A 26,945-nucleotide genomic window follows, 5' to 3' on the forward strand; every position below is an offset into this window, starting at 1 on the left:
GGCAGCATCTTTGACCTCAGTGTACTGTAACTTAATATGATTCTCGGAATTGCATGTTGCAGTTTTGTAAATTAAAGCAATTTTTTTTAATAGATTGAATGAATTTAGAATTCAGTGTCATTGATTTTAGAGTAGGCAATTTAGACATAGTAGTTTATTAGACTGAGGAATTGGGATCCAGCTTAGCTATTTGCAGCCTCTGGCCATTTTAAATCCTGGTCATTGGGTTTCTAAATTGAAGTGGATATTTACATTATTGTCCACTGATCCCCATGCCACCTGGGAACTGGTGTTCAATTGCTATAGTAATGTGGGTGTTGCATTGCTTTGACATACTTCTAGGCATACTCTAGAATGTGGTTCTGGTTCTGAACTGCTTAGAGGCTGGTTAGATACCAGAGCTTCATTGTGGTGAGGTCAGAAGAATTCAGGTAGGTTTTCATTCGGCCCTAAAACTGATCTCTACAAGCTGACTGATATAAGAGAATTTCTGTTGTACAGAAAAACAGTTACAATTTGTGTAAATACGTTTGAAATGTGCATTCTAGGTATCTTCTTTTTAGTCTGTGTGTATACATGCACATGCACACTTCTGCACATACAGGCAGATGAACCTTCCATCAGCATTTCTCCCTTGCTAGGTATGTATAATTCATACTCCATGTTGCTGGTGCCAGCAAAGCACTTTTTCTGTATTATTTTCTCCAACAGCAGGGTAATGTAGCACTGCTGATGGACTAGAAGGTACTGGTGAGGAAATATAGTAATGGACATGGTGCATTAAAATGTCAAAAGGAAAAAGAGCAAGGCGGAAATGGGGAATAAATTTTTTAAAAAGAATAATAGTATAAATAAAACCCAGAACTCTTTTAGGTGTTTTACATCCTAGAGCCTGTCAATTTCTATGCAATATTTTCTAGTCTGGCCCTTTTGATCTTGAAACTTTGGTTTAAAATTCTAATTGTGATTTTAAAAGCTGTGGTTATGTAGCAGAAGACTTGAAGTGCTACAGTAAAACTACAGTCTTTAATCCCTGGAGAGAGTATGTATTTTCCATTGTTTTTCCTTTTCCCCTTAAGCGTGGAGGTGTTCTCTGCTGGGAAGTGCAGTGGAGTGCAGGAAGGTTAAGTACTCATTCAAGTTTCTTTGCTTATTCAAACCAGGCTGCTTCCAGATGAAAGGCTGCCAGCTGTGAAATCCCCTACGTAAACTAGGCTAAGATAGGGCTGGTAGCCATAATTGGAGCCAGTGCAGGGGTACGTTATCTGTTGCCTTTGAAATAGGCTCCTAGCAGAACTGCTGTTCTTGACGGGTCTTTTATTCAATATTCAGTCACAGGGAAGGAGTTACTCCTGTTTGAATTCAGGCCTTTTACAATTCTTCAGTCTCAAGGTGTCTCATCATTTCATCTCCACCCTGTTCCTCCCAACATGCCCAGACTTTGGATTTCCTTTAGGAATCCTGAGAGATCACCCTGCTTTGCTTTCTGTTTGCACTGTTTGAATATCCAGGCAGTACATTTAGTTCATGGAACTACTTTTGGCTTCCGAAATACAGAAAAAAAGGCATGTATGGTTTCAGCTGGAGCAAGTGGTATTGCTTCTTGGCCTAAATGGCTGTACAGTGTTTCTGTGAACTCTGAATAGCTGCTGTGCTTGCTCCACCTGAGGCTGGCAGCATTTCAGTAACAGGTGGAATATTTTCTCTCTGAGCCAAGTTTCTCTGTGATTCGAGGGGTTAAAATTCCAAGTATTAATGCTTTCTGTAACTGTAATTTCTAAGGGAGCTATTAACCACTACTGACATTCTTTTCTTCAGAAGGACCCATGCTTCTTCCTGCTTCATGAGAAATAGTTATGTCAAACTGGGTTTTTTTTTTGTTCTTTTTTGAAATGGCACTTCCTTTTCCTTATGTTTTGCTTTTTAAAGGAGAACCATATATGGCTTTTCTACAGTGTATTAGGAAGGGTGAAGTGCAACTTAGATTATATGTATTTATTATAGTAAAGGGAGAGCTGGCAGTCACACTTTGTGATTTTTTTTTTTTTTCAATGGGGATGCGTTTTGTAGATCAGCTCAAAATTGCTGATAAAATCATGTAAGGATTGGAAGAAAGTTTACATGCTGAGCTAACTGAAGCCATTTCTTGTAGGAGGCTAAGAAAAATATATTTTTATCTGGAATTTTGTTTTACTAAAAGGTAAATCCATCATTCTGGAGCCCTGGATGTCACCATGCTGCAGAGCTCGTGCAGGCAACCAGCGATTTGGGGAGGCATTTTTTTCTTTCTTTGTTGCTCATCAATCAAGTCGACTGCTGTATGTTGTTCATGCTTTTAGAGATTCACCACAGACCTCAAGAGTCCTACTCCTTTCCTTCTTCAGAGACTAACCATTCTTAAGTTGTGAAAGCAGGAGCATGTTGGGAAGGAAGGGTGATTTTCAGAGTCATGAATGAGAATTTTCGTTCATCTTAGAGACACTTCTAATTCAATTATTATTGTGTCAGGATTATTTTTGGCTTGATTTGGTTATTTAGGAGAGCTGTTGCCCTCTACAGAAGTGCTCATGATTTTGATGCCAAACTGCAGTGTAGGACTGTGTAGTGTATTAACATTCCTCCTCAGAGTCAGATGTTATGTAGAAATTTTGTACCTCAAAAGCTGATCTTTAGGGCATTAAGAATGCAGTACTTCATTAATTGTTACTGTATAATACTAAAGAAAAAGGGAGGACTTTAGATTGAGTATTCTTTCTTGGGTGGCAAGAAAATGGATTTTCACACTGCCTGTCTTTTTGCCTATTAGCTGGAAGATCTACTAGTTTAAATCACAGCACTAGTCACAAAAAAGGGAAAAAAAAAAAAAACACCACCACAAAAAGAGTAGCAAAACAATCCCAAACCCCAGGAAAATAGCCATCTCTTTAATGGGACTCATGAAGAAAGCTAATTCCATGACTGCTCTATGTGATTAAAATCTCAAAAGGAAGAAGAACAAGGCAGACATGGGAAATACATTTTTTTAAAAGGAATAATAAATAAATAAAACCCAGAACTCTTTTAGGTGTTTTACATCCTAGAGCCTGTCAATTTCTACACAGTATTTTCCAGTCTGGCCCTTTTGATCTTGACACTTGGGTTTAAAATTCTGATTTTTACTAGACATATAAGTAACCTCACAAGAATCATATTAAATAGTAACATAACAGCAATAAGATTTTTTCAGCGGTGGCCTGCAGTCCCACTAACACATTGTATACCTGTTGCAGTTGTCACAGTAGGTTTCAGGCATCCTCTGAGCCAAAGATGAAGAAAAGAGCCAGCTGAAACCATGCTGACCTATGCACTGCATTGCTCTTATGAAACTGTCTGGAGTGCCAAAGTGCCAAGGCTGATGGTAATAATGGTAGTAATAATATTGATAAACATATTAACAGCTTCGGGCTGTTGGGCAAAGATAGGTAAGAGAAAATGTATCTGTTGGGAAATCCCTCTGGAGAACTTCCTGGCCGTGCTGCTGCACAGGCACAGTTGCATTCATTGTGCTGTCAGCCTGATGACATTTTACTATGAAAAGATACACTGAAGAGCTGGCATGAAACAAACTGGATTTTGTTAGATTTTCAGTTGGTTGCCAGCACAGTGAGCTCCATGGAACTGCAGCGGTGCTCAGAAATGGTGTGGGGACATGACTGAACATGGTAAGACCTTGGTGAAAGGCAGCAGGAGATCCACATCCGCAGGTGGAAGAGGACAGAGCTTAGGGGTTGAGCCTCTTCCAAGGCAGTGCCCTACCTTAGGACATTGCATCAGTGAAACACGCAGTGTGTCCTTAGCTTCCTGTAGCTTTTTAGCACCACGCTTTGGTGACCTCCCAGCTGTTCATATGTGGGAACAGACTCTTACCCACTTACAAGTGATCATTCTGGGAGAGAGTTCATAGGGCCTTCTGACTTTTTAATACAGCTATTTATAAACATGCACAAAAATAGAAGGTGCATAGTGAGCGAGTCATATGAGTCATTCCCATTTTGATATCAAGTCACACCAGGCTAAAATCACCCTTCTTGGCATTCCAGTTCAGATTGACAGCATCATGCCATACAGGGCAAATTTCTTTTTTCGCTACAAATCCAGTTCATGCATTCTCCTGCTTGCCAGCCAGATTACTGCAGCACTCTTTCACCCATCACGCACTCCATTTCGGCTAAGAAATGTAACTCCTCAGTGCTCAGATATTGTCTGATAGGGACAGTGTGCAAGCAGCTGCTGTTAGAGCTGCTGTTTAAATCCACATTGTCAGGAAGCTAAGCAGGGGTCACTAAGAGTAGAGCTTCGATGGTATTACAAGCCATTTGACTTGGCCTACTTTTCAGTAGTCCAGTGTTTTCTATCACACGACATTATTTTGTATTTATCCAGTAGAGGTTGCACTGAGTACAAAGGGCTTAGTTCTTACACAAATAAATTCAGGTACAGAGGTCTGGTTGCACTTGTAGAAATGCTGTGCAATAAAGGCGTTTCATGGAATCCTTGTGGGTTTGAAGACTGGTGACAAAATGCTGTGGTCACCATGAAATTCAGACCAAAAAAAAACTTCCATTAACACAGTAGGAGCTTTATAAAAACAAAATAAAATCACTGCAACCTAAAAAAACAAACAACCAACCTATGGTATTTCACTAAATATCCTTCTTGTTTTTCGGTCACACACCCTTGTATCATTAGGATCAAATGAAGTTAAGGATTTATTTTTCTGCAGGCTTGTGCAGTGTTCACTGTATTCAACTACTTTGTTGAATTCTTCATTATTATTCTTGGATCTCTTCCTCAGTTTTTGTTACCTGTAAAATAGGGGGATTTATTCTGATCTCAGCATGCATTCCACAGTACAAAATGCTGTGTAGTTGTTTTGTTATTAGCATCAATACTCATGAATACTCATGTGCCTCTTATGTTGCTCTTCCAGTGTGTGATGTAGTGTGATGCTCCTGCATTTTATTGGGCTTTAAATGACAACCAAGTAGGTAGCCCACCAGGGAGATGTTTTCACTGGAAGTAGTGTGGTTGACAACAGCATGTAAACAGTAAGTTTTTGTGGCTGCTTTTCTGAGGGGCTAAGCATTGAATCAGCCTGATGGGAACAACTAATTTTTAAGTTTCTTTTCCCTCCTTGGTTGTTTATTAGTGAAATCTGAGTAATGGTGATGATGCTAAAGGCGCAAGTATTTGCATAATCAGAAGAAAAATAAAATATTTAGAAAGGCTATTTCTGTTATTCTTCCAAAAAGTGTCTTGCACAGAAATTTTTAGATCAGCCAAACAAAAAAAGCAGGCAGTGTGATCGGTCTGATTGCAGTGGATTACAGGGTGATGTGCACTGTCACATAATTGTGATGCTAGGAAGTTACTCCCCATTTTTAGCATTGCCATTTAGGCCTGAACATTGGGAAGAGCAGTTCGGTGTTGCGTCTGTGTGCCTGATGTGAGCAGACACGAACACGCACCCCAGTACAAGTCTGGATGCTTTTTCATTTATGCTTCCTAGTGTTTTGTCAGTGTCGGTGCATTTCAGAGGTTTGACCTCCCCTTTTCATGCACACACACACAAGTAAAACATTTTATTTTTCCTTCTAGGCTAAAAAATGGAAAAACTCTCATGGCAGACCTGGCACCTGTCACACCACCAGCTTTTGTGCTTGCTTTTTAAAACTGTTATCATGAGTGGCGAGCTTCCCCACTGAACAGAGGAAATGTAAATCCAGGCTAGTACACTTATAGTAGCAGGTGACAAGAGGGGGATGCTTTTCTTTCAGATATAGTGATGTTAAACTTGTTTTATTTACATGGGAACTGCCTTTAATGCCATTTTATATCTGCTCAAGCCAATATTCAGATTTCATGGGTCTTGGCCATTGCTACCAGCTAACAGCACTGACATACCAGTGAACTTCCAGTTAGAGCAAAGTAAGCAATGTTGGGGTTTATTTTCCCTTTCTCCCTTCTCCCTCCTCCAGTTCTCCCATATCCCCTGACAACAGAAACGGTTCCACTTCTCCAAGGAAGCCCATAATGTAGTGAGAAGAAAAATCTGTAACAAAAGAGCACATGTATCTGCCTGCACATGTTTATGTGTAAATTCTCCAGGGAGAAAGCATTCATGGGTCTCACTCCTGAATTACTCTCATTATAATAACCCATTTGGTGTCAAAGTATGACAGATTATAAGCGCTTAAGGCTAGTCCCAGCTCAAGACAGATTTAAATAAAGTACTTCTGGTTATTGTGCAGGTCAGTGTGTTTAAATAACAACCCCCCAAATCATACTTTGACATTTAAAAGAGAGAGGAAATACTGTCATGCTGCAGACCTGGCACAGATAAGCACAGGGCAATTTGGTCAGTACACTGTGATTTGTGAGTGCAGCCTAACGCAGTCATTTTCACAGTTTGTAATCAAGTAGCCACCTTAGCAGTGTGTCAGCATTAAAAAAAAAAAATGTTCCTTTTAAAATGTTTACACAAATTACTCCCCTGAGGTGCTGCAGTGCACTCGCTGCAAAACTGATGTAGGTTAAAGATCTGGAGCAGAAATGGCAAACTTCCATGAGCTTGGAAGCTCATGGCTTTTCTTCTCCAGCCAATTGCTCAGGTGGCCAGGCCACAGTAACAGGATAGTTCTTCAGCTCCAGTGCCAAGGGTAACTGGGAGAAATCCCTGCATTACATGAGTGCTGTGGCAAGTGTCAGGAAGCATAATGCAGATGTGCCTAAATAATAATTGATGCAAGCTTGCGGTCACCAAGATGAGTGAGGTGTGACTTGGTGGCAGCTCTTGTCTCCCTGGGCTGAATGACCCATCCTGGCTCCCATCACTGCAGCACTGCTCTTTCAGCATCACCCTGCTGTGCCATGCTGCTGGACTGGGGCTCACCCAGCTCCTGGCCAGGGTGGCCTCCTTGGAGCCTGTTGCTGCCTCACAGCACCCTGCTTTTGAGGCTTCCCTGTGATCCTCTCCCTTCCTTCAGCAGACCTGGCTGAAAAGCTCTATGTTCCCACTGGAAGGACCTTCCATGTGTTCACCCTGAAGGTAGCATCTCTCTTTATGTTCCTCCCTGCTCCTCCTGCACCTAAACGCCTTTGGCATTTTGTGAGAATGCTTCCAGCACTTGTTCATTCTTCATTTCCATCTACTCTCTCCTCCGTTTCCATCTTTTCTGCCCCAAACTGTCCTCACCTCCAGCCTTTCTAGACTCTCCACTTCTGAACCCTTCTATTCCCTATGTTTTTCCATGCTCAACTTGCCTCTGTGCTCAGGTTGCCACAAGCAGAAGCCGGATCATTTTTTGTGACTGTATGAATGGCTTTGCTCCAGTGTTACAGATTTAGATCAAAAGGTGAGCAGAGTGTCAGATGCATGCCACAAAATCCACAGAAAGTTATAGACTGTGATCACTCTGCATGCAGTAGAAACCTGAACTTTGACATGTTTCCATAGGAAAAGTTGTGTTTTCATTCCTTGTCCTGCTGAGTAGTCCACTTTTATCATTGTCCATAGCTAAAAAACACACCTACATCTGAATTTAATTTTGTAGTTAGCTCAGATTTGTTCAAATCTGAGGAAAATTACAGTAAAAACCTTCATCAGATGGCAATGCTGATGAGGTACTAAATCACATAACAGCAAGCGTTAAATACAAGGGCTGCAGAGTGTAGCAGTTGGAGACAACACACTAACCTGCTGGTCATTTCAGGTCCAGCTAAAGGGAAACATCTCAGTGTAAGAGATGCTGCTTTGCAGCTGAGATCAGCCGTATTGCCTATCTTCTTTTTTACAATTTCTTTGTTCTGCTTTTTAACAATGACCAGATCTCACATGTCATCTCCTCTCTTTAAATACATGGACTTCTGCATTAGCTCAGAAGACACAATTAGATATGATGCTGCTTGTTTTGCAGAGAAAAGAGATTAAGTGCAGATTAAGCTTTGGGTAGATTGCAAATGAAGGAAAACAAAAGAGCAGAACAGGACCTTCTTAAAGGGAATGTTTTGAATTTGTCCAGTTGTATTTTGGATCCAGTAGTACACCAGACTATCAACAGCACAATGAAGGTGACTGTTTAGGATCATAGAGTCATTCAGGATAGAAGAAACCTCAAGGGGTCTCTGGTCCAACCTCCTTCTCAACAAGCTCAGCTGAGAGCTTAGGTCTTTATCCAGTTGGGTCTTGAAAACCTGCAAGGACATAGATTGCACAACTCCTCTGGTGCCTGACTGTTTTCACTGGGAAAAGGGCTTCCTTACATCAGTCTGAACTGGTCAGGTTTTAACTCTTGCCCACTGTGTCTCATCCTCCCACCAGGCCCCACTGTGAAGACCCTAGTTTCATCCTCTTGCTGACCTTCTTGTTGGTGCTGAGAACTGCTGTCAGGTTCCTCCTGAAAGCCGTCTCTGCCCCAGGCTGAACTAGCCCCTTGTTCTTCAGCCCCTCCAGGGTGAGTGCTCAAACCCCGACCGTCTAAGGGGTCCTCTACTAAGCTCACTCCAATATGTTGTCATCATCTTTCCTTTACAGATCCCTGGGGGATCCAAAGTGGACATGATACTCTAGATGGAGTCTAATGGGTGCAGAGTAAGGAGGAGATGATCAGTTCCCTCTGTCTCCTGCCTCTGCTCCTGTTCGCACAGCCCAGGATGTTGTTGGCCCTCTTTGCTGCCAGGGCACTCTGCTGGCTCCCTGTCTGCCAGGATGCCCAGGGGCTTTTCAGTAAAGCTGTTTCCCTAGTCAGGACCATGTTGGCACTGCTGCAGCAGGCTTGTCCTTCCCAGGTGCAGGACCTTGCACTTGTCCCTGTTGACTTTCATAAGGTTCCTGTCAGCTCATTCCTCCAGCCTGTCTAGGTTCTGCTGGGTGGCAGCCCTTTCCTCAAGCATAACAACTGGCTCTGGCATTATGCAAGTGCTGTGAGTTACTAAAATGTCAGCAGGGTAAATAAACCACAGAAAGCAAGCAGATTCCCCCTCCCCTTGCCATTTTTAATCTCTTCCATTTGGTGTATACTTGGACATCTACTTGTAGCAGTAGAGCAGAAAAAAATAATGTGTAGGCTTAAGTACAGTGTTTAAATTGATAGCATAATCCTAAATTTGTACTGGCACAGCTGATTTTTCTTCTAAATGGGGAAAAATATGTGATCTGGGATCACAGTATTAGAGGAGTTAGAGCTGGAAAATACCTGACAGGTTATCTAGTTCATATGTAATGCAGGGTTTCTCCAACCAGTACATTTTCTGTGTTGTCTGTGTGCAAAGTGTCAGGTACTGGGTTTTTTTTCATTGCCTTGGAGGGTAACTGCATCTCATCTCAAAGACATTTTTTCCTTATATTCAACACAAGTGTTTCTTTTCTTAATTTCTTCCTATTATTCCTAATTATTGCTTGTGTCATCCCAGCCATTGGTGTTTATGTGGTAAATACTGTAAAACTGAATGCTTAACTGGGTTTGTTCTCCTATAGAATTCATAGTGGTCAGTTGAATATTTGCCATTAGATACCACTACGTGTACAGCAGACTTTAAAAGACTTGGGTTTTATTTATTCCTCCCAGAAAAAATGGAGGAGGGAACTGGGAGATGTAGGAGTCTGGTAGTATGCTTTGAGGTAACTGCTTCTTAAATAGTATGTTGGATACGCCTTTACTAAAAGCAGCACAGAAGGAAACATAAGATTTTTTACTTAACTCCAACAGCCAACAGATGATGCTGTGACCTTAAGCATATATAAATATGTTTAGCAGCTGCTGTGTAACATATTTATATGTGTTTAGTGACCTGGAGGTTAATCAAAATGAGTTTGGTGATCTCAGCTCAGTTCTTAATGGACTCCACTTCATATTATAGCACTGATGCAGCACAATTTGTCACAGTCAGCAGTCTTTACTCAAAGGAGGCCCACTGTGGAGTGAGAATTAAGGACTGAAGTAATACCTGATTATTTCTCCCTAAAGAAACTTTCCATTCCAAGCCATCATAGAGCAGAATAATATATGGAGGAGCTCTGTACTGTGCACTGCACCCACTCTCAGGATAAAATGTTCACTCTTATGGGATATGGCCTTTCAGTATTAGTGCTTTAGCTCACGTGTGCTGAGGTCAGTGCTTTGACAGGGGATCAGGAAAGGACAGAGTTCTGCCAGGGATGGTGCTGAGTCTTTTCACTTGCTGGGCCCTTTCCAGAGATGCAGAGCTGTGTCCATTCCAAGTGCAGCATTACATGAGTGGATGAAAGGGAAAGATACTGACTTGCCAGATGAAATTTTGGAATTAGGCTCTGCCATTCAGGTCTTTCTGAGTACCGAAGCAATCTTTTTTAGACTTCAGTTGTTTTCTTGCTGTCCTGACCAAAGCTAGTATATTTCTTTTATTTAATTTCTACTCTCCATCTAAACTGGAAGTAGTTTCCTACTTTTTGATTTAAAGCTGTTGTACAGCAGTATGCTTTCATGATCTACAATTGAGATTGATGTCCATGGTGGGTAACATGAAATAGGTTGTACCTCAATTTGAGACAATGAACAGCCCCACAGTTTAGAAGATATATATGCTATAGGAAGTAATAGTATTGAAATATTAGTAGGTAAGGACCAATTTCAACTTACTGCAAGTTGCATATCTCTTGTGTATTTTTAAAGCAAAAGAAGGACATTGGAGAGTTAGATACATGTAGAGACTTCTGCCTTTTCCAGAATTTCAGCCTTACTCCATTAAGGAACCTCTCAAAGTCCATTACTTCTCTTTTAAAGTGTAGAAATGCACTAGTGTGTTCTCTTCATCTTCACTAGTAACTTTACCCAGTAACAGAAAGAATCTTGCTTTTCCAGCATAGAAAGAAGTTTTCATTTAGCTGCATTTGTTGAAATATAGCCATTTTCAGCTAAAAAGAGGTGGGTGGGGATGTTTAAGATACAGTATTTACATAAGAAAAGCTAGATTGTGTGACTGAAATCTTTTAAAGTTGTTGCAAAATGTTCCTGCTGCTTTTGTTTCCCTTTGTAATTTTCCCTTGGAGCATTGATCCACTGTGCATTTTAAATCTTTTCCCTCCACTACTCATCACAAGCTTCATTGAGGAAATGACATTGTATGGCAGTTGTCTCCTTCATATCAAAAGAAAGGCTTTGCCTCTTTGCAAGAATGAAGAAAAGTTTGTCTTCAGAGAGCAAAGGACAAAACTGACTTGGAAAAAGATGCTTTATTTAGATAACGCGTTCTCTTTTCCTTTGAAGATATTCACAGTGAGCCAAGAAAAATTAGGCCAAGTAGTGCTTTAATGGTCTTCCTCCTGTACCTCCTAAAAAAGAAATCTATTTCTACCATTGCGTTAAGAATCTGTCATGAGTTTGGAGAAGACAAGAAGCCACTGAAGTTGTTCATGGTTGTTGGTTTGGGGGTTGTTTGCTTTGTTTGAATACTGTATAATAGTGAAAAGCAGAATTGATACCAAAACTCCATCTTGCTGCTTTCCCTACCTGTAGGATAAAACTAAATGCTTTGGTTTTTGTGAGGAGAAAAAAGCTGACAGGTACTAAAACTATGCAAAGGGGTGGTTGCTTCTTTCTTGTCTCCCTTATTTGGAAAACCAGCATAAATTTACGAGGGGTACATTGAAGAAACAGGTCTTAGTTTTGTGTTTTCATATACAGGTAAGTATATTTTTGCCTGTGGTTTTGTATGATTTTATTTGTATATCCATACAGACATACCATAATATGTGCAGTCTTCAGCTAGACCAAGAAAAGGTATATGTGTATAAGGTATATATAAATCTGTATTATGGATTAAAAGAATAAAAGGTTATTTTTGAAGTTGGATCATGCATTACATCAGGTTATTCTGCTTACTTGGATTATTTTCTTCCTTGTGCGTCAGTTTATCTATAGAATTTGATAAACCAAGTACAAAGCATACTTAGATACTTTTTACAACTTGAGAGTAGGTAAGGTTTAGCCTTCGAAAATATTTGGTCTGAAGATCTTCGTGTCTAGAAGATGTGGAGAATTAGGTAAGGGCTTCATTTAGGGCAGTTTTTCAGACAAACTTAAGTCTCAGTCATGAAAGCATTGTACAGTTTTCAAAACCAAAGTAATTCAGCTGTGCTAAGATTTCCTGTTGCAACAGAGTGTAGTATGTGCGTGGGTTTTTGTAAGATCAGACATAGATGTCATGTACAAAAGATGAGCATTGTATTCAATGCAGTAACGTCAGATAGAGAAATCTGAAACAGTCTGTGGTACCCATTATTCTTCTGGTCATTTTGCTGTTTCTTAAGCTGTGGCAGGTAGGGATTTCTATCACATAGTCAAAATGGCAATTCACTGGAATATGCCAATGCTAGGTTCTGATTTTGACTCCTGATCACATTGCTGTTTACTCATAGGATAAATAATATGAATTGTATTTTTCTGCTGATTGGTTGTGACATAAAAAGACACTGTAGACATCTCTTGAAATTTGTGTTCGGTCAAATTCTGTCTCAGATACACAGTAACTAATTCAAGACTAATTCAGAGCTCCCCATGTTGATAAAATGAACTAATTGTGTGCCTTGTTCTTAGCTATTGGCAAACAATAGGAGATGTACTCTGTGACAAACCACAGCATCTTTAGCAATGAGGTACTTAATGAGAGATGGTCTGTGTGCTCTTTCTTCTTGCAGGCAAGGCAATTTTCCTGCCATGAATCAGACCGGTATTATGGGATCCAGCTCCCCCTACACTCAGCCGATGAACAACAGCTCTGGCTTGATGAACCCGCAAGCGCCACCCTACAGCATGGCACCTAACATGGTGAACAGTTCAACAGGTAATGGTGGGTAACCTTTCAGCAGTCTTTCCTCCACAAATCTGCTTACCAGTATCAGCCCTGGGCTGGTGTCAGAGGGATGGCCTTTCTTCATTCGGTTCACCCCAGCTGGATAGTGTGGAGTGGTTTGAAACTGGGCTAAAGTATTCACATTTTTTTGTACAGTAACTCATACATTTTTCATTAAGTCCTTTTGTGCAGCATGTAGATGAGTACAGTGTTTTGAACAGTTCCAGCAACACTCGGACCCAGTTTGACGTAGTTGTTGACTAGCAAGTATATGTATATTTGTGTGTATGTGTCTGCAAGAGAGGGAAGGGTAAAAAACCCCATCTTTTAAGAGGCTGCTGTAGCTTTTCAGTGTCTTACTTGCCAAGATTGCAATTTCAGATATTTAATGTGGTACTGGTTTAAAAAAAGAGATGTGCACCTGCTCTGACTTGAAGATGCTCTAAGCTGAACACTTAAAATAATTACTCTGTTCTGAAAACATAGGCCATATTTACTGTTTCTAAAATTCATATAACCATATATAGGGTTTCTTCATTTACTTATTTAAATATCAGTATATGAAATTTAATTATAGCTGCCTTTTGGGAAAAAAAAACAAAACACAAACCACAAAATATTCAGTGTAGGTGCTGAATTTATTATTTATGTCATGAATCGTGAATTTAGCATTGTTTGCAGCTTTGTGTGTGGCTGTGAAGACAGGTGAATGCATTCTGTGCAAATATGCTACGTAGTCCATTTTCAGCTTGAACTCCTAACAGTTATCCTCCATCAAGATAATACTTCAGTAAAGGTCAATTCTTCGATTGGGGTGGGTTTGGATGGAGTTTTAATGACCTTGAAGTGGATCCTTTCAAATACTTATTCTAGTCATGGAGTTTCTGTGCATGCTTTACTGATTACATTAGACCTTTTTGAAATGTTGGAGGTTTTGAAGTTTTTCTGAAAGCTCATGTGCCAGGATGATTTGACATTGTTCCTTAGTTGGTTTCATTTCTACTTTTGTTTATTTCTGTAGAGATACGTTACTATTTAAATTGGATCTTGACAAGAGCCTGTTTTCGGTATCATCCTCTCTGCCCTGCGTAGCCCATTTCATGCCTTCATCTCTTGCCTCCTTACCTGACTTTTCTCCCTGTCAGTTTTACACGTCACTGCTTTCTGCACAGAAATCGGCCACTGTGAGAATCTAGTGTGTAGTATGGCTAGAAGTTTTCTTTCCTCTATATAGGAGTTCGTGAGCCAACTAGCAGTGTCATAGTTTTCAGTAGTACTGTGTTATGGTTTTGGTAAGCAGAGGAAACCGAAAGGAAGCTGTTAATCAGTAAGATTAAAAAAAAAATAAAGAAAATCAAAACAACAAAAAAAAAAGGGGGGCTTTTTCCAGAGCTGTCTTGGAAGCCATTGGTTAATCCAGACAGCTCACTTCACCGTCTGGATGAAGAGGGAAAAACTATTCGAAAGACCATTAGATAATAGCTTGCTTTTCCCCCACTAGAGCTGTCCCAGGTAATATTATGTTTTGTTTGTGTACTTACATGTTTTGTCTGGCTTGCTGAAATAAAATTACTTCTGAGCATTGAAACTGTGCTATAAATTCTGTTTTGCTATTAGCAGAAGTAATTTTTCCCTCTTTTTCTTTGGCCCCCAGAGCTGCAAAAATAACCAACAGCAAGCAGATGGCAGAGTGCCCTGCCTAAGAAGATTTATGTATTCCTAAGGAATAACCAGTTTAAAGGAAGATTCACAGAGGTTTTTTGTTCAGATAATTCAGCCATTTGTTATTTCATACAGTAGAAATCTGTTCAATGCAAGGCCATTTATCCTAGCAGTCTTTTGTATGGGATAGTCATACTCTTTTTATTGTGTTATGCATTCTGAAATATTGGATTTTTAATAATTTAAACATTTATCAGGGTTTTTTTTCTGCCAGTGCATTTGTGAGGTTTTCTTTTGTTCCAGTTTTATTAATTCAAAGATTACCCAATGGAAAGTACGTATGAGATGAACTGGAGGAGTTCGGTGCACCTCTTTTCATCTGTATGTGAGCAGACATGCATCTAGATTGCTTTATGCAGCCAGCATCCAAGAGCACGCACATGGGACAGCAGGGCAAAAGAGAAAATTAGGTGTGAGTATACTGCCGGGGGCACATGCAGTGGGATTGCTGTTACTTCCCCCTATCCTGACTCATCCTTCTGCTTAGGTAAAAGAAATGAAAGGCTGAGCTTAAGGCAAGTGTAAATACAGTACTTCCGTATGGTGGTGCCTTGAGTTGGGGAAGCGCTTCAGGATCAGCTCCAGCCCTGCATTTGATAAGATGCATTTGATGAGGTGGAGAACTTGCGGGTGATACTTACTTATGGGCTTTGTGTAACAGCATTTTCTGTGACACAAAGACCAGTTCTGCTATCTGGCTCTTGATCCTTCCCACACACTCAGTGTAAAGTCACCAATAAACCAGGGTTCAGTCAATGTTTAGGGCCAAAACAAAATGCAACTGAGTGGCTGCTGGTAGAGTGAAGCGTGGTCATTAGTTAACTTGCTTTCATACAGTGAACATGAGCAACTATGATTTCAGTTAGAGGCCAATAAAAGCTAAGGTAAGCAATCGGTAGAAGTTGGTTTCTTGATTGTCTGGGTTTTGGAGGGTGCAGTTGTGTTGCCCACTTTGAGGGAGGAAGGTAGGTTTTGGTTATATTCATTTTAATCAAATGCACTTTCGGGTTTTACTCTAAAATAGAGGAGGATTTCTGATGCTGATGGGACTGTTTTCATTGGAGCTTCAGTACAGCTAACACTGGTTTTGCCACACATTTTAGTAGTATTTATATCTCCTTGTTACCAGTTGATTATTACTTTTTTTTTTAATTAATGTCACAATTGAAAGGAAAATCATGTTGCAGTTGTGCATCCTGGAACCACTTCAAAAGTGACTGTGGATCAAATAACACATCACCAGCTTCTGCTGACGTAGAGCAGTTTAGGAACACAGAAATTATAAGATCAAAGAAGACAGATCCTTCTGATAGAGTATCCCATCCATAACAATAACAAAAGCTTCAAGAAAAAGTGTCAGGATTCCTTCACAATTATGGAACAAACTGCCATTCAGAAAAATTTTATGTACTGCCCTTTTGTTATGTAAGTTCACATTTCCCATGTGTATTTTATATTTTTCCTCCTATTTTTAAAATTCAGGCTTTAAAAATACATAGAATGAAAGGAAGCTTACAAAACTTACAAAAATAAAATCTCTCTTTCATGCTGTAGGCCTTATTAGCTCTAGTGAAAATCATCTTTAAAAAGAAGTAATAAGGAGTTTGGATCTCTCAGATTTCCCTATTGTGCTTACACAGACACTGGCACTCATGATCTCTGCTACCTCTGAAGGTGAACAAAACAATAAAAAGGCATTAATCTCCTTACTCCACAAGGATCCTGTCCTAATTTCACTGTAATATCTGTTCTACTGAAACCTTCCATTTTCTGGGTGGTAGTATTCCCAACAAATTTTTAACATCAGAGTACTTTACATAAAACATGAAGTTCTAGGGAAAGTTATTTGAACTAAAGAAGTTAAAAGGATGCTTTTAAAACAACATTAAAAACAGACGCAACACTTTTTCACATATATATTTGACTTTGTGTTTATTTGGGTGAATCTCTGATAGAAAAGCAATCATTTATGAATGTGAAGTTTTTTGTTTTTTTTTTTTAAGAAATTTTAATTGTTTTTCTCTGCTTGGCTACATTTTTCTGAAAAATGAAAGCTTTTTTTTTTACTGTTTTCTGGCTCCAACACTTATGAGCTGTTATATCCTGCATATTTAAATAAACTTTCTGGAGGATGCCAGCAGCTGGTAGCAGTTGAGGTACCCCATCACCTATACTCCAAGCAAGTGATGACTATGATCCAGTGGTCATTGTGTGATTGCAAATCAAGCCAGCTCCTGGCATAGATGCCCTCATCCCAAACCACGTGCACTTGTCATCCCTCAAACGAGCCTTAGTAGGCAGAAAGAAGGTGCAGTGCCGAGGTCCCTGGTGGCCCACTCATCCCTTCCAGAGAAATTGCCCGAGCACCCTGGCCTGTGCTTTTCCCCAGAGGTGGACAGTCATTCATGGCAGGACATGAAGCAATGCTGTTGTCACTCTTCCATTTTTCCTGTAGTCATCAAAATAGTAGGGATCCTCTTTCCAACTCCACATGACCCAAAAGCTTGCTGCTTTTTCTTTTCCTTCTCTCTTCCTGGAGCAGAGGAAGGAATATCTGACAAAGGATGTAATACTGTGTTTTGCCGAGTGTGATTTGTTACTGCACTAGCAATAAAGAGAAAAACAGTGTTCGTGTATTGCTGCTCCTACAGTATTTCACCCTCTTCTGGGACTGATAGAGCAGCCTTTAGCAAGAAAGAATACTTTGCTGCAGTTTTACTCATGTCAATATCTGCTTTTTAGTACATTAAAATCAGTGTGGAATAGTGAATTCAGGACCTTGACCCATACTTGCTTTTTGAAATCATTCTAGCTCTTAAATTCTTACAATAAGCCAGAGGCTACTACTTGAATCCTGTTCACGGTACGCTACAACACCTTTTGAGTCAAGATTTCCCTGTCATCCTCCTCTCTAAAATGTTTTATCCTTTGGTTTGCACTTCACACAGAGAATTACTAGTAGCTGTGTAGAAGGAGACTGTCTTATTTTAGCAGTTTCATGACAATAACAGTATTTCACTGCTCAAAAAGGGTCAAAACAATGTTCTTGCTGTACTGCTTTGCTAAAAGAAGTGAAGGAATGTCTGTTTGCAGACTGCTGGAGAGTGTGTTTGCAATAAGTTATGAAACAGCATTTCGACAGTAGGTGTAGAAACATCCTAGGGAAGCTGTATGGAAAGTAGACAACCTTGCAATTTGCTAGTAAAATCCTTGCACTTCTCTTTTAGGTAGGCAGAAAGGATGTAGATGAAGTAAACGTTTTAGAGCAAAAAAGTGAAATGGATTTTGGGACGCTTTATTATTTTTTTCATAATTGTCTCCAATTGTACTCTTGCATGTGCCAACAAGAAATAGTCAAAAGCCAAAATGAATTGGTATTTTTAAATTTCTAAACATGATTAATACAGTCAGAATATATGTGGTGATTTTCAGGCTAGAGTTACTTGCCCTTTATATGAAGTGCTAACTTAAACCTCTCTGAAAAGGAGCTTTTATAAAGGCATTCTGATAGAAACGGGACTGCCAGGAGTGGGCACAATTACTGTATTCTTTGTAATAGAAAGGCCGTGTGCCAACCTAGATAACAGTGAGATAGCAAAGGATTTCGCCATGCAGAATTCTGGTGAAGAAGCGTGATTGTTAACTTTGCTTCGTTTGACCTCTCTAAAATTGCTTTAGAGGGGAAGGGTCATCTTTGGTTGCTTTGAAACTAAAACTCAGACTTTTTTTAGCGCTTTCACAGCACAAAATGTGTTAACTGTTAAAATGGATTTTGTATAACAGTTCTGCATCCCAGTTTGAAACCAGACTGTGGTATGCATTGGACCATTTGGCACATATATTTTAGAAAAAAACTCAAAAAGAAAAATAACTTGGTGGGGTTTTTAACAGTGGAATTCATATCTAAAATGTGTTAGGCTGCTTTCCTTCACTTCATAATGGTCACAAGCTGCCCCAACTCCTAAACAGAGTATAAGGGCAAAATGCATACAAATCAAATGCTGGCTTCCCAGTGTCAGATTACTTGTCTGTTTTGTTGAGGTTTCACACACATACATAAAAATAACAGCATTTTTAGCTGATCCCAATAGATTTTTCTCTGCAGCTGCATCACTTCAAAAAGGCTTTTTGTTCCAGTTCTTGAATCTTAAGTATTGCAAGTTTGTTGGGTTGGTTTTTTCTTTAATCTTAATTATGATTTATGTGTTGTGATGACTTTAAGGGCTTGATTGGGCTACAAATGTGCTTTGAAAAAAACAAGATGTGCCCATGAAAAACACGGGCAGTTCAAAGCTGAATATTGAGCATACAGTTGTAAACTCACATGGCACATGGTTGGGTAGGTTTTTTTGGCAGACCCGTAGTCTCAACCTGCAGTGATGCTAAAGATATTAGCAAATTAGCACTGCAGAGCTTGCCAGTGTATTCGCCAGAGTCCTGCTCATGCTCTCACTGCTGTAATTAAAACTAATTATTTTCTAAAACATAGTAATACATGAATATGTGCAGTAATCATTTTGTAGTGGGCAATCTGTGAAGTATTTTTAAAGCTTCTTTATCCCCTCCTATCTTTGGCTTGCTGTGCAGTGTGCCTGCTGCCTAGTGCAAGCCAGCATTGTCATTTTGCAGAGGGGCACACAAGTCTGGTAATGATCAGATTTATGTATTTGCTTCCACAGTGATGCTTTGCTGATTCTTAAAATTTGTAAGTTTGGAATGTTGGGGTTTTTTTTCTTTTTATTGCCTTGTAGGTTATTCTGTTCTATGTTTTTCTTACCTCAGGTCCTTCTTCGAAAGAAGGGCATGAGGGGGAGAAAAAAGAGAGAGAAAGGAAGCATAATCCAGTCTTTCGCAAATGCTGTGCACATGGTTTTCTGCAGGGAAAGAATCGCCTCATGTCTTGCTGTTGTTCTCTGGTTATTTGCATTGATTCAGTGTCATGGCACCTCCTAGCATCTGGTCTGTGCAGTATTTTGTGCCTATTTGTCTGAGTGTTTCTTGCATCTTTCTAGAAATCCAGGAACCCAGCAGCTCTGCAGCAATAATACTATACATAGCACTAGCATCTTCAAATAAAACCCCCTTTAGCTCCCCACACTTCTGGGAAGCAACTGCATGTGGTTATCAAAGAAAGACATTTGTGTGTTCATTATAGTCCCACCTCATTTTGGCAGGAAGGGAATAAGTTGAGTGCCGGTTCTCCAGCAGAGCACAGTTTACAGCTTACAGTTCTGTAGTTAAGAATCACAGTGGCTGAGCCATTCATACTGAAGTCAGTAGGGGCAGGAATTATCTGCTGGCCGCCAACTTTCATACAAATGTAATCGGGAAAGTCAGCCTTTTTCTCAGATTCAACACGGCAAGCAAAATGCACATCTTTTTTATTTACATGTTTCTGTTGCTTTAGCAACCCTTTAGGGCTGCAGTAGTTATTAAAATAGGCTGTTCTGTTAACACGTAGTGGTCAAATGTGGAGACAGCTGAAGACTACCAGCAGCGTGAAGAATGAATTTTACTCTGTAAAGTGTTTGTTGTTGCATGGCTTTTGTATTCTCCCCTCCTTCTGTCTCCTCTATTTCCTCACTTCAGCGGAAGAGGTTTCCAGGTTTCCGGATGCTAGGATAACAGGACGGAGGTGGGATAACCTTTGCTTCATGTGGCGCCACAGTCTTCAGTAGGAAGCATGTTTTTTCCTACAAAACCAAACATAGTCATGCTTAACTGTTTCTCCTGTTTTCGATTAGCACCTATGGGTCTTGCAGATATGATGACACCTGGTGAGTCCAAACTACCCCTTCCTCTCAAAGCAGATGGCAAAGAAGAAGGACCCCCCCAACCCGAGAGCAAGTCAAAGGTATTTACAATCTCCGCACGTGGTGTTGGTTCAGCCCGCAAAAGTCTGCTGTGTTGTCTCTCATCTTCTGGTTTTGGCCTACCCACCTCTGTTCTTTCCTGCATGCCTTTCCATTCACGTGCAATCTCTTTGTTTGTTTCTTTTCTTATATTTTTTTCAATTTTCCTTCACTGTGTGGATCTGAAAGTTACTAGTTCTCACGGCATTTTAACTTGCGGGGGCAAAGCGACCCAAGCCAAAAGTTGCGTGGGGATTCAGCTGTGCCAGGTGGGTGGGAAAGAAGGGTCTTGCCTGGTTTCAATACTTGCAGCCATTTTTCTCTGCCTTCAGTTATAGCTTCCTGTTTTGGCCACCTCAGCAGCAGCAACATACTTTTAATATTTTGCTTTCCTACCTTATTTGTTAAAATAAGGTGAACGGCTTGTTTTTTTTTCTTTCTTTCATAAGGGGAAACCCATGCTTAGCATTCCATGTGAGCTTGAAATAAGCATGGTGGCTTAGTGACTTTAGCCAAGCATCCAGCAAACTTTCCAAATTATACTAATTAACAATGTTGTTCTTATATCTTTTATATATATATAAATATATTTATATATGTGTGTGTTTTCTGTATGTGTCTCTCTGTTTATATATATTTTATATATAACAACTGGTCAGTCTGTTAAACTGGATGTATTTTTTTGTTTTTAATAAAGTTTGCCCTGCCTTTGTCATACTTTTTTTTTTTTTATTCCTCTACCACAGGATAGCTACAGCTCTCAGGGTATTTCTCAGCCCCCAACCCCAGGCAACCTGCCAGTCCCTTCCCCAATGTCCCCAAGCTCTGCTAGCATCTCCTCATTTCATGGAGATGAAAGTGATAGCATTAGCAGCCCAGGCTGGCCAAAGACTCCATCAAGCCCTGTAAGTGGCTCTGTTTTTTTTTTGGTTTTTGTTAATTTTTTTTTTTTGTAATTAAATATACTTTAATGCTTGCTTGTTTGTTTTGTAAATTCCTTTTATTCATTATTTATCCACTAAAGAGTTTTCTTTCTTTATAACACTGGGTACAAATTCTGCTCTCGGACACATGACTGTAAGTTCCACTGTCTGGCTTCAGTGGGGCCTGAGCATGCTTATCCCAGGGCAAAATTTGTCCCAAGAGTACTTTGAAATAAGAAAAATTGTGTGCATCATGCAAGTGTGCTGTGTGGTAATGCAGCAGTTGTTGTGAAGACAACATCCTTCCTGTAATGCATCAGCTTTCAAGCATGCCGAATGTGTTGTTAAAGACAACTCCATTTCTGTTCCTGGGCCCAAACTCCTTCACACAACTGACTTCACTCTGGTTGCTGCATGTCTTTGCTAGGATTATTTAAGAAAAAAAAAACAAAAACAAAACAAAGTGAGAAATCTCCACGAATATCCATCAAAGTTTGAATTGTAGACTTGGCACCACAAAAACACTGCCAGGTCTATTTTTAAAACATTTTTAAGTGTGTATTTGAAAATAGAGTAAAAAGTCTTGAAACGAAATCATTTCTGATTTGCTTCATTCAGTTACTTCGAAATAACACAGATTGTGGGTAGGAAAACCTGATGTGTGTATGTTTTTAAAAAGCTATTTTTAGATGAATATTGTTTAGTCGTTCTCATGCAGGTTGTAAAGAAGAACCTGAGAGAGATGTGTGGAGCTAAAAATGAATTTCATCATTATATATATCTATATGTACAGAAATAGAAAATGCATATGCATATATAGACAAAAGAATGCAGGCTTAAGCTGATACGGCCTATGGGGAGCAAATGTCCACTTGGTCATTTTTGCTTTGTTGTTTTTTGAATTAGAAAAATATATATTGTTCTTTTTTTCTTTTTTCCAAAAGTAATAATGATCACAATGTTTCTATAGAAAAATACTGAAATATAATCTGGTGAGGAATATTAAGGGTTTTTCACAATGTTAATGTGCGCTTAAATTAGCAACAATTCTTTGACAACAACTTAGTTTTCACAAAGTGGTACGTTGAAGACTGTCTCTCAGGGCAAACAGAGGAAGGCCAATTGGAAGGAAAAAGGTCTACCCATCCAAAAACCAGACATCTCGTGAAACCCCCGAGCAAAGGGGCAGCATGGCATGAAATGCACCACCTTAATGTTTTGATATTTATTGGCAGCGACTTTGAGTCTCAGAAGGCAGCTGGTATTACTTGTTCCCACAAAGTCTCATCTTTTTCTTAACAGCATTTCTGAAAGTGTGGTACCAAAACCTCTGATAGTTAGTTTTCTTTGTAGTAGTGTTTTGGGTATTGTTTGTTTAGGCAGTTTTCTGGAGGAAAGCAAGGAGTTACTGCACAGGCTGTGGCAACACATCACGTTCTTCCTCTACAAGGCTGTCAAATGATACCAAATGATAATGCATTCCTGAGCTCATTGCATAAACTGAATAACAAACCCTAGAGTCATCACGAACATGGAGTTTTTTCCATGTAAATATGTCAAAGTACAGCATTAGAAAAAATAAATGAGGGAAGTTTATGTTTTCAGTTTCTTCTGAATGCCCTTCTGTCCAAATGCTGCTCCATCTTTAGCTTCAGTTAGCTTCTTGGTACACAGATATGGATAGAGGCAGTGCTTTGGAATGATAGAAAAGTAAGTCCTATAAGTTAGTTGATCCCTTTTTACCTATGAAGGCCAGTGTATTGGATAACTGCATTGACTTCAGCAGCACCCTGACATAGACTGGAATGATTGATTCCAAGCGTTTCGTTACACTTGAAAACAGCCTGAATTTGTTCATTAAATCCCAAAGCTGCTTCATGTGCTACAACTTTTCCATTACAGCAGAGGATAAAAGCAAGAATGAATGGTCTGTAATTCACTTCACAGTATCCCTGTGATCCTACTAAGTGGATCCTCTCTTTCACTGGTTTTATATGGAAGTGAGGTATGAGAAAATGTGGAGAAGGAATTGTTGAGCATTATGTTTTGAGGGCTCTTCAGGTACATCGGTAAAAGGACACTTCTGCTCTGCTAGTTTTGCACATAATGTGAATTTCTGACAGTGGCAAGGTGGCTTTAAAATTCTTCAGAAGAGAAATTTCAAGTGTGTGTGTGAGCTATGCAGGGTCACTGCAACATGAATAAAACAGTAGGTTAAGAAAAACCCATAAAATGCTACTCACTGTCTGTAAGTACACATGAACATGACAGTGAATACACCTGAATAGAACCATATCTCCATGGTGCTAGCTGTGAGGGGTCTGCAGAGTCCTTCAGGAGGAAAACTTGACAAAGGATCATGTCCTGCAAAAGCCTCTGCCAGAGGTTTGACTATAGGCAGGTTTTGCTGCCTGTGTGTGCACACTCTGTTCTGTAGTAAAATAGGTCTATGTAATAAATGTAATATTGGCAAATTCTTTGTTGAAGTGGGGGAAGTGAACAGTAGATAGTTCTATAAATATAGAGGCTTAAAGATACATACAGAAACAACTACCCACTGCCTTGATGTGAAAAGAGCTCCTGCAGAAACTTGTGTTTGCTCCGAAGGATTCTGCAGACTCACCATACAAGGGTGTGTATATAAAACAGTTTTAATAGGTGGTAGGGGTATTAAAAACAAAGTATGGCGTTAGACAGATTTAATATAGGAATTGGCTTTAGTATCCACATACTTTGGCAAGGTTTTTTAGGTCACCCATTTAAACATGGCCAGTTATACCGTGTTAGAAGAGTGCTCAGGATCAAGGGCAGAGTAGGACAGAAGTAAATTGGTAAAGGTGTGTGCCACAGGCTTGCACTAGCATTCTTTTATCACCAAAATTATCAGCAAACTTTACAGAAGAGCTCATGGTCTGTATTCTTCCAGCATTGCCAGTTTAGTTAACAGTCTCTTCATGGGATCATTTTGTAATAAACCCTTATTTTCTGAGGGTTAACATGTACCTATAGGCAAATTTAGGCTTCCAGCTGAACCTTCCCATGTGGAACTGAAGTTCATTTGTGTGTATACTAGCTTGCATACATCTGTCATTTTTGTATGTTTACATTTATAAAAACAGAGAAGGGAAAAAGATCATCACTCTTGAGGAGCAGCATTCTCCCCTCCAGTGCGTTCTTCTAAAGTTAACATTTCATTTTAGAAGAAAATTGCACCCATTTTACAAAGCATGACAACCTGAAAGCTCACACAGTAAGGAACACTTCTTACCTTCTGTAAGCTGTGAAAAGTTTTCAGATTATACTGTCATTTTAAAGCCTGCTGCCACACTGCTGAAAAGTAGCATCAGTTGAGCTGTATAGCAGAAAACCCCAGAATGAGAAATTCTTAACTGTTTCCGTTCTGCCCTGAATCTGATTTGAAAAAGAGAATCTTACCATATAAAAATGAAGATGTAAAACTGGTAAATCTGAATGTTCTTAATCAGAAACTACCATAAAAGTGAAACAGGAACTGTTTTGTTGCTTCCTATGTTAGAATATAAGCACATACAAAAATTGATGGGTAAAAGCTGAAATTTCCCACCTTCATTTTTATTAGTTCTGTGGCATCATAAGTGGCAGATTAAAATTAATGCTAATCAGCAGCAGATTTTTCTTAGTGCAGTTGGTAGTGGAGTATCTCCATTTTATTCAGCTCTTCAAGCTTGTGTGCTCATATATCTGTTCTCACTACAAAATCAAATTAGTAGCAACATGACTTGCCTACTTCCCTCTTTCCACTCAACCCCCCCGAAAAATCTTTGGCAAAGTATATTTGCTGAAAAGAGTTAAATTGCTTTTCTGTAGCACCCAGATACATTGGGAGTGATGCTTTGAGTAAACTGGTTGCCATTACAGAATCAGTTTGTAGTTTCATTGCATAATCTGCAAGACTCATGTCAGAGTACTTTCCTGCCAGCCACTTAGTAAAGCAAATTCAGTCCTGACTCTGACTCCAGTAGGTGTTGTAACACAACTGAGTCTGGCTTAAGTAAATTCAGGAGTGCATCTCATCTCTAAGTAAGAAAGGTAATAATGTCTGTTTGCAGGAAGGACTACTGTAGGGGAGTTACAGTATCAGAAAGCAAGGCAGAAAACTTTACAGGAGGCTGTTTATTTAATTAAAATGAATGTCCATTCACTGGAAAGAACAGCAATGGCTCATGGAACTGCTGGGTCACCCCCCTTGGCTTCATGTCTCTTTTCTCCTGGCTCTCTTCCAGCATTGCCAAGTTTCAGCTAATGGCTGGAGGGAGGTACAGAGCCTGTCATATTTTCCAGGCTAACATGCAAGATGAATGGTGGCAATTGGCAATGCTTTTAAAATCATTGGCAGACGGATACTACCCCGCTGCATCTTTCGTAGTGTTGAGTGCCAGTCCTCACCAGCACTATGCGGGGACATGGACCAAGTGGGTGGTTCTGTAGCATCTGTGAGGTACAGCTAGGGTCTTCTTCAAGGATGTTCAACTAGAAGTAAGTTCCTGTTTTCATCAGAATAGTGCTGTCTCCTGCTCAAATAATGAAAAGAGAGAGTGATTGACTACATGAGTTTAAAGTGTCTACTGCAATCAAAAACAAAGTTTAGAATTTCACTATACAGATGCGCTTCCCTTCATAAATCTGGCTCCTTTCCCAAAGCTTTATATCAGTCTTTTTCTCTAGTGTTTAATTCTGAACCACTCCTATCCCCCACTGCTGATCAAACCACTTCACCTTCTGCAAGCAGGGGGCTCTTCCTGCAGTAGCAGCAGCCCCTCTCTGCTGTCAGACAACAGGCAGCTCAGATAGTGTGTAGCCCATCCACACATGGCACAGAGCCCAGCTCACAGGGTTATACTGCACAGAGAAGATATGGTGAGAAGTTACAGCTTGTGTAGCAGCCTCAGTGCTTTCTGCCATATCCACATAGAGAAGGAAAGGGTATCAAGAGTTTTCATCAGCTGTGAAGTCCAAATAGCAGCAGGAAAAGGGGTTTGCTTCTGCATTTCTGCCTCATGAGACAGAATTCTTCTCTTCCACCTCTTTCACTTTTCCTAGTGGTGGTTCAGCTCTGATTGCTGTGCATCCCTCATTTTCAGCAGGTCTTAATACACACTCTCTTTGCAAGGTGGGACATGTGAGATTGGTATCTTATGTCTGTTTTCAAGGGAGGAGAGTAGCACCTACCGGAGCATTTTTGGCTCGGGAAGCTAATTGGCAGTTCACATGCAGCATTGCCCCCAGTCTCCTTGTGTTGTAGGCATTTGCTCATCTGGCTTTTTTGGCCAACAGTGGTGTGACAAGGTAGTAAAGCATAACCATTTGCGACTCTGAGAGTATTACTCCTTAGTGTACTGCCGTGAATCACACTTTAGGCTACTTTTCTGCAATGCCTGTTCTGGAGGAGCACTTTCATGCTTTCTAGCCCCTTTTGGGGGCCAAAGAGTAAATGATTGATTTGATTTGGTTTTAGGATTATGTGAACTTGTGTGGGACAAGCTTATTCTTAATTTTACTCAAATTATTGCTTGCAAAGCACTTTGAAACAAGTGGGTGAGAA

At 39.9% G+C, this 26,945-nt stretch overlaps 1 protein-coding gene across 10 annotated transcripts in view; it reads left to right on the forward strand.

Moving 5' to 3' along the window:
* Positions 1-26,945, forward strand: part of ARID1B (AT-rich interaction domain 1B) — a 329,589-nt gene that overhangs the window by 274,304 nt on the left and 28,340 nt on the right. For 4 of the 10 annotated variants that reach the window (XM_061471608.1, XM_061471610.1, XM_061471614.1 and 1 more), the window contains 3 exons: positions 12,713-12,864; positions 20,334-20,443; positions 21,188-21,346. In XM_061471608.1, the coding sequence (XP_061327592.1) occupies positions 12,713-12,864; positions 20,334-20,443; positions 21,188-21,346 (421 nt within the window). The remainder of the gene's footprint in view (positions 1-12,712; positions 12,865-20,333; positions 20,444-21,187; positions 21,347-26,945) is intronic. The other 6 variants (XM_061471609.1, XM_061471611.1, XM_061471613.1 and 3 more) reach the window with 3 other exon arrangements.

The sequence above is a fragment of the Pezoporus flaviventris genome, unplaced genomic scaffold (genome assembly GCF_033815535.1).
Source record: "Pezoporus flaviventris isolate CSIRO_AGI_PZ_B2104156 unplaced genomic scaffold, CSIRO_AGI_Pfla_v1 ptg000066l, whole genome shotgun sequence".
Classification (NCBI taxonomy): Eukaryota; Metazoa; Chordata; class Aves; order Psittaciformes; family Psittacidae; genus Pezoporus; species Pezoporus flaviventris.